Source organism: Nicotiana tabacum, chromosome 3 (assembly GCF_000715075.1).
Source record: "Nicotiana tabacum cultivar K326 chromosome 3, ASM71507v2, whole genome shotgun sequence".
Lineage (NCBI taxonomy): Eukaryota > Viridiplantae > Streptophyta > Magnoliopsida > Solanales > Solanaceae > Nicotiana > Nicotiana tabacum.
This window is the reverse complement of record NC_134082.1, coordinates 110,665,306-110,673,068: the sequence shown is the minus strand read 5'-3', so window position 1 is coordinate 110,673,068 and position 7,763 is coordinate 110,665,306. Positions and strand designations below refer to the sequence as shown.

At 33.5% G+C, this 7,763-nt stretch overlaps 1 protein-coding gene across 1 annotated transcript; it reads right to left on the bottom strand.

Moving 5' to 3' along the window:
- Positions 1-2,108: 2,108 nt before the first annotated feature.
- Positions 2,109-4,368, bottom strand: LOC107804632 (peroxidase 51). Its single transcript, XM_016628550.2, has 4 exons — positions 3,736-4,368; positions 3,404-3,604; positions 3,147-3,312; positions 2,109-2,840 (listed from the first exon to the last, which is right to left on the bottom strand). Exons 1-4 carry the CDS (start codon positions 3,958-3,960, stop codon positions 2,434-2,436), a joined length of 999 nt encoding a protein of 332 aa, XP_016484036.1. The 5' UTR covers positions 3,961-4,368; the 3' UTR covers positions 2,109-2,433.
- Between the last annotated feature and the right edge of the window lie 3,395 nt (positions 4,369-7,763).

Genomic DNA, 7,763 nt, shown 5'->3' with positions numbered 1-7,763 from the left:
AAGCAAATTTCAACCTATGCTAAACCTTAAGTTGTCTTTACCTTAAAAAAGGAAATATTTTGTTTTGATTCTTAGTGTTTATAGTATAGGTGAGTCGTAACTGTAGACAATAAATTTGCATCGAGAAAATAAAATCAAGACCGAAAAATATCGCAACAATCGTAGTATTTTATTTCAAATATTTGAGTGTTACAATCTCTATGATTCCTCTGATTCTATTTTTCTAGTATAAATTCAAGGGCCTTTGAGCTTGATCTTGAATTGTGATTTGATTTATCCGTCACGAACACTTTGATTGTTGCCACAAATTTTATCACAAACAAGTAGCCTTGATCTTGAACGCCTTGTATTTGATTTGACTTCGTTCTTGATCTTGAATACTTGAATTGTTCTTCGTTCTTGAGCTTGAACTTGATTGCTTGAAGCTTGAAACTTGTAGAGAAATTTGCGGCGTTTGATCCACGAGCTCTCTCTTGCTTCTTGTTATAACTTCTGGTGTCTTTTTTGAGTTATGAAGACCCCTATTTATAGTTGTGAAAGGGAAGAGTTATGATAAGAACAAACTCTTTCCGACCAATCAAATTGAAGTGTGACATGACTGTATTTGATTGGTCAGAACATGTCACTTGCACACGTGGCGCGATTTCATTGGCCTTTTAGCGTGACTGGACATGCCTTGTCATTTTGACACGTGGCATGATCCTATTGGCTCTTCCGCTTGACTTGGCGCGCCACGTCATTTGACACGTGGCACCAAACTGGGACTCTAGGAGATGACATTTTGGGCTTAATGAAGTGGGTTCATCACTTTAGCCCAATTAAATGGGCTAGCCCAATGGATTAAGACTTATTTATTTAATCCATATATATTGGACTTATATAACTAATTCAATTATATTAGCCCAATAATATTTATTTGGACTAGCATATTAAAATATAGTCCATATTATTTTATCGATTTAAATTCGATAAAATTTTAATGCTTACAGTAACTACTAAATATTAGGACTAATTAATTACATAAAATTTTAAATAAAGAAAGATTTTGATATGCAATTTTTTTTATTGATTTCAAAGTCCTAAAATTTAGGAAAATAATAAAATAACTATTTTGTCTAATGTATAATTAATTTTTTAAAGAATAACAAAGGCGAACGATATTTTGTTGAGGACTTTCGTGCTATTAATATAGTATAGATGTATATTATATGTAGTACAAGTATTTTATGAGAGAAGACCTGACTCTACTGACTAAAAGGGCATCAATTTCAAGAAATCAATTTTCTGAATTTTTAATAGATTTTTACCGTTTAGTTTTTTTATTTTATATAATTTCTTTATGATTCTCGAGACTATCACCAAACCTTTACCCAAGAATACTGTTTATGTGGCCTAGGATGTTAGGGCAACACAAAACGCAGTATAATACTGTTATATGTAAAACGTGTTATTATATTGCGTTTTATTTTAACGTCTAAAATTTCGTTAAAGTAAAATATAGTATAATACTACGTTTTAGATAGAAAATTAATTTTGTTTTTTAAACTGTACAAATATATTTTGAATCAGAAAAAATTGTCATTTAGGTTTCGGACTCCTCTCTAGCGTGGGAACAAAAAGATACACGTTAACTGAGGAACTGTGCGCTTTATCCTGCTCTTGAAAAGGTCACAAATTTAAATTTAATTAGACATTTCTTCTCTGACTGTAGAGCCCGTTATGAGTAAAGTTAATTGTGAATAGCGAAGGCTGTGCTTGGGGCCATCAACAGTGGCCTAATTATCTTTAGTAACACAGTGGTGTTCAAACTTGCTAAAAGAATTGAATAATAATGATCTATGACATATATTTAGTATTTAATAATGGGAATCCATTAATTCTCTAACGAGAAGCAACTAAAATAGACTCATTCAACCTAGACCAAGACAAAGTTATAGTGATGTCTTACTGAACATGTTCAATCTAGCTAGAGTGCTAGACCAAACCAACTTATTCAAATGGCGTAACAACGCCTACGTATTTTTTTATGTATAAAATAAATTTGATTTTCTCAGGGCCAAAGTATAACTGTATAAGCCTTTAATGGATAAATTAAAGTCCCGCATATATAATAGTTTTGAAATTTCGTACATTATGAACAATGGATTTCACACAATTTTATTCAACAGTTACACATCCCAAGAATACAAAATCACCCCCTTCCGCAAAGATAAAAGGAATCTTATAATCCCCATTTATTTGAACAACTTATCATTTTGAGGATTGAATAGTAATTCCGTGATAGAACTGTTATTTTACATCTTACCGTGTAAGGTTCAATCCTCATGATCCCCTTTATTCAAGTCTCTCTGCCTTGTGAAAGGAAAATAAAAAAGAAGAATTAACTTAATTAGCCGTTGACCAAACGACAAAAAGAATATATATTTTTTACTCTCAATTAAATCTGCCGCAGTCGAAACGAATATTTCCATTCCTCCCAGTTTTCACACCAACGCGGCCCAGCTTTGTCATTGCACTGACGAATGCGTTTTGGAATGCTTTTGAGTTACTAGCCCAAATGTCCACGGTTCCCTTGGATCGCCCGTCCGTATAAAGCACTTGATCAGATGTGAATAGGCCCATACCTTGCTGTAAATTTTTGAAGTAGGCATTGTCAAAGGTCCTTGGAGTTTTGGGATCCATGTTAATGGCTATCCTTGGGTCAACATTTCTTGGACACATCCCTTGTAATTGAGCTGCATATTGCTTGTTGAGTGTTGGGTCTACTGGACTCTTAGGGCTGAAGTTGTAAATCCGCTTGGCAAACTTGCTACAGTGTGAAAACCCAACAGAATGAGCCGCTGCAAGTGAAATGTATAAGTATGAGGTCAACAAGAGCAAACATCATATGAAGTTGCATATAAAATTATTATCCTATTATAATGGGAACTTTTCTTTCTTTTTATCTACTGAGCTGGCTGAAGAATAATGAACCTAATCAGTTCAGAAATGATTAAGTCTGACGTCAATGACACATGCTAAAAAGCAACAAGGACAGAATTGAAGTTTCAAAGAAGCTTACATTAATTAGTAAATCTAACAATTAATTATAAAGGTGTGCAGTTAATAGTAATATCAGGGAAGAAATATATAGCAGAATTACGTACCAGAAAGGGCGATCATGTCGCTCTGGTTTAGACCATGAGAAGCAAACATGGAATTGAGTTGGTTCAAATTAAATGTTGGTTTTGGCAGCTTTCCTTCCACGTTTGAAGCTTTTGATGTGAACCCATCTAGCCTTCCTAATTCTACTGGGTACCATGGCCCCCCCGACTACGAGCGTTTTACAAATATGATCTGTTTTAGTAATTTTTATATTATGAGGTCATTTAAAAAATAACTATAGGTAATTGTGCATACACACCAGCTGAATGACGTCTCTAGTGGCTAAGGCGAGAATATCTGCACAAGAGACTTTATTTTTACAACGTGAGTTTGAATCAACGGCGGCTTTGGCTTTGATCACAGTATCAAATCCATCTCCTGCCAATGATAGATTATCTGGGTGATCCTTCTCAGCTGTGTTCCCTGGTGTTGACGATACTATCACTGAAGCATCACAACCCTGTTTCAGAAAGAAAAGAAAAAAAAAACACATAAGTTAGCCAACTAGGAATTGAAATTAAGGTCCTTTAATTTATTTATATTAAAGTTACAAAAATATTGAAATTAATTAATGGGAGAGAATATATTTACCTCAACAAAGCAATCATGAAAGAAGAGACGGAGAACAGCAGGGATTGTGACAAATGTTTGTTGGAATTTCTGGTTAACCACATTTCTAACAATGGATTCGACATTAGGACAGGTTTTGGCGTAATAATTGGTCTTCAGTTGTGCAAAAGCCAAGTTGGGCATGAACACTACACCAACTGAATATATTGATAACACTACTGCTATAAGAAGATTTAGACGACCCATTTCTTTGGCTTTAGAATTGAACCTCAATTATGTTGGAGAAACTAAAGGGGAAAATGGGTTTTTGCAAATGTATAATTGAAAGGAAAGCATTATATAGGGGGCATGAGGGCCAAAGAATCTTCCTTACTTAACAAAGGGCGTTGAACATGAATTTTTTTTTAAAAAAAATCGTATTTTTTGAAAGAGACAGGATATGCTGGCACGTTTTATTATCTACTATATATTGGCCGCCATGAGATAGGCTATATAATTTTTTGTAAATTTATATTTGTCAAACTACTTTCACAGCAAGTCTCCTCGTCGTCTAATCAAGTTATGACCTGACGATGAATAATCCGCAACGTAAACGAAATACTATACCTAGAGATGATTAATGCAGAAGATAGAATAATTAAAAGAGACTGTAGTGAATGGAAAAGTTAAAGGCTGCTAGTTACATATATAGAGACAGCTGGAAATTAGGACAAGAAATTAAAGTTGTGTGCAGTGTGCATTTCCAAACAAATCTCTGTGGGCTGCTAATCTTCAAATCAGCCCTACAAAAGAAGATAAGGGGCAATGATGTGTGCATGGCTTATTACTGATCCGATGGAAGTCATAATCTTTATAAATTTGAATTATCGGCAAAAAAATTAGCAGTTCTAAAGGAGTAGAACCGACAAGTGATTAATGTTGCTATCACAAGAAAGGATTCTGAAAACCTTATGGAAACTAAAAAATAAAATAAAATGTTACGAAGTTAATTGCAAATTTCCTAGAAAATATGTAGTATGAGCTGTTAGATCGAGCTGATCGATTTTCGCTTTGTGATTGTTATAATGGAAAAAAGAAAAAAAGGTAACCATACTGCAAAACAAGTAAAAGATTCCAATATTGATTCTTTATCATGTGGTTTGCAAGGTTTCGCATATGGCAGGCATGCACACCAACCACAATTTAAAAATAAAAATAAAAAGATGCCTTTAGGACTTTGTCTAGAAAGATCCCAGTGTACTGATTTAACATGCATATACTCGTAGAAAATTTGTTTTGTGGCTTACACCTATAATAAATTGCTCGCAAATATGGCCAGATGTTAAGTCAATAGTACCTAACCTCAGATTTGAAAACTATATTTTTCCTAATTTACGATAGATGCTAGTTTTGTTCAATTATGAACTAAAGTAGTCGTCCTTCAGGAATCATGACAGACATGCATGATTGCAACATCACGTGGACACCTATACGTTATCCGTGGTCAAATATTCAAATCTGCATATCTTTGTTAAGCAGTATATTTGTAGTTAAACACCAAATAAATGATACACATAATCTTTATTAGTGTATCACTTCATCATATAGGATTAGAACTGAACCAAATTGCCCCATATAGAAGTCTAACAGAATATAAAACCTTTACTAACTTCGTTTCAAAGTAGGACTATTTAAAGCCTATCATATTTAAAGGATGGAAAATCAATTTATGCATTTCAAAAAAAATATTTTGATAAGGACATCATCTCATACACCATTTGACAAGGGAAAAGCGTAACAAAGGATTACAAGTGGTATATCATATTAGAAGCTTTCTCGGCATAAAAGTGGCCTTGTTTCTTTTTTCTTGTTTCTTCTTGTAGAGAGGGATGTTGTCAAATTATTTTGATTTTATTAAGTAAGGTATAGACAAGAAGGATGTAAAATAACTGTGTTCTGTTTTTAGACTAGTTTGGTGGAAAGTTCTTGTCATAGGCATAAGTTAATTTCTCACTTGGTACAAAAAGAGTCGTTCTCATTTACTTGTCCTTTTCCCAAGCGTTAGATATACCATTATTGTAGAATAAGGTATTTATTGAAACTTCTCTTCTAATTTCTTTAAATTTCTATCTGTCTTACAAATTCTTCCTATCTTTTATTTTGTTTTCTTTCCTTTTCTGGTGACACGTTGCATTCATTAATTTATCCAAGTTTTGTATGCTAATCCACTTCATGTGCTTAAACAGTTTGTAGGTCGCGCGTTCTTGATTCTCTAAAATTAGGATTTGAGAATGGGCTTCCACAAAAGAAAAAAGTAAAAATAGTACGGTATAGCCAGTTTTCGGACTGGTTATTCAAAAATAGCCAGCGTTTACCAAGTTAATGAAAAATAGTCACTATTTTGCTGCAACAGAAATCAGTCCAGCATAATATACTGGAGTTCGGTGCACTGTGTATGAACTCCAGCATATTATGCTGGACCGGTATACTTTGCTGGCTCCCGTATAATATACTAGAGACTGGAGCATCGGTGCTTCAAACTCCAGTATATTATGTTGTACCGGTATACTTGCTGGAACTCCAATATATTATGCTGGAGTTCTAGTGTACTTATGTTGGAACTCCATCATATTATGTTAGACACGTTGCATTCATTAATTTTTCAAGTTTTGTATGCTAATCCACTTCATGTGCTTAAACAGTTTGTAGGTCGTGCGTTCTTGATTCTCTAAAATTAGGATTTGAGAATGGGCTTCCACAAAAGAAAAAGTAAAAATAGTACGGTATAGCCAGTTTTCGGACTAGTCATTCAAAAATAGCCAGCGTTTACCAAATTAATGAAAAATAGCCACTATTTTGCTGCAACAGAGATCGGTCCAGCATAATATACTGGAGTTCGGTGCACATGTGTATGAACTCCAACATATTATGCTGGACCGGTATACTTTGCTGGCTCCAGTATAATATACTGGAGACTGGAGCACCGGTGCTCCAAACTCCAGTATATTATGTTGGACCGGTATACTTGCTGGAACTCCAGTATATTATGCTAGAGTTCTAGTGTACTTATGTTGGAACTCCATCATATTATGTTGGAGTTCCAACATACTTATCCTGGAACTCCAGTATAATATGCTGGAGTTCAAGTATACTTATGCTGGAACTCCAGTATAATATACAGGCGTATTTTTCGGGTTTTGAACAGTGTTTTCGCTCAGATTTATCTTTACATGAAAAGTAGCTAAATTTCGATTACTTTTGAAATTGGGCTATTTTTGAACGACCAGTTGTAAATCTGGCTATTTTTGAATTTCTCCCCAAGTAAAGGGATCTTTACACAACTAGCCGGCCATATTGATTATTTACTTTTTCTAGCTATATACATAGTTTATATATTGATTATACACAATTATACATATATAATACATTAATTATGTATATATTATACCTCCACCGGCTATTTTTATATAATATACATCCGTCAATTATTTTTAAATTAAAAGATCAGGTGCACGGCTATTTGAGTTAATTCTTCAAAGTCGTAAAGGCTAATTTTCATCTCAGCAAGTAGGGCTTAGTAAAATTTTGTAAAATGATATCCCTTTTGATAATACATCAACTTTTTTATATAACACTTGCTCAGTACGTGCGTTGCACGTGTATATCGAGTCATATTGTATACGATTTTATAAAATAATATCAGTATTATCAAAATAAGGATTTTAGTAAATAATTGTACACGAACGAATAAAGTGTAAGTTTCTGTAAATGATTAATGTTGATCGTTGTATGATGACTTATTTGTCGTAGTCAAGATAATTGGATATCATATAAATCTATGAAGATGAACGATTAAATTTTAATTAGGTATGTGTGTTTTCCTTACTTATTTTGGTTTTATAAGGTACAAACATGTAATGAGCGTATCTCAACTGCTATTTTCTTATAGATGATATTCCTGATGTAATTTGTTTTCATCTGTTTCGATTAATTTCTTTTATGATTAAGACTCTTGTTGGTCGATATTAATATCTCTCTTGAAAGTGCAACATAAAATTGGCCCATGTAAA

Coding starts and splice junctions, on each gene's coding strand:
- LOC107804632 (XM_016628550.2), bottom strand. CDS start 3,960: ATGGGTCGTCTAAATCTTCTTATAGCAGTAGTGTTATCAATATATTCA. Junction 3,605..3,735: donor TTCATGATTGCTTTGTTGAG/GTAAATATATTC, acceptor TTTCTGAAACAG/GGTTGTGATGCTTCAGTGAT. Junction 3,313..3,403: donor CTAGAGACGTCATTCAGCTG/GTGTGTATGCAC, acceptor AAACGCTCGTAG/TCGGGGGGGCCATGGTACCC.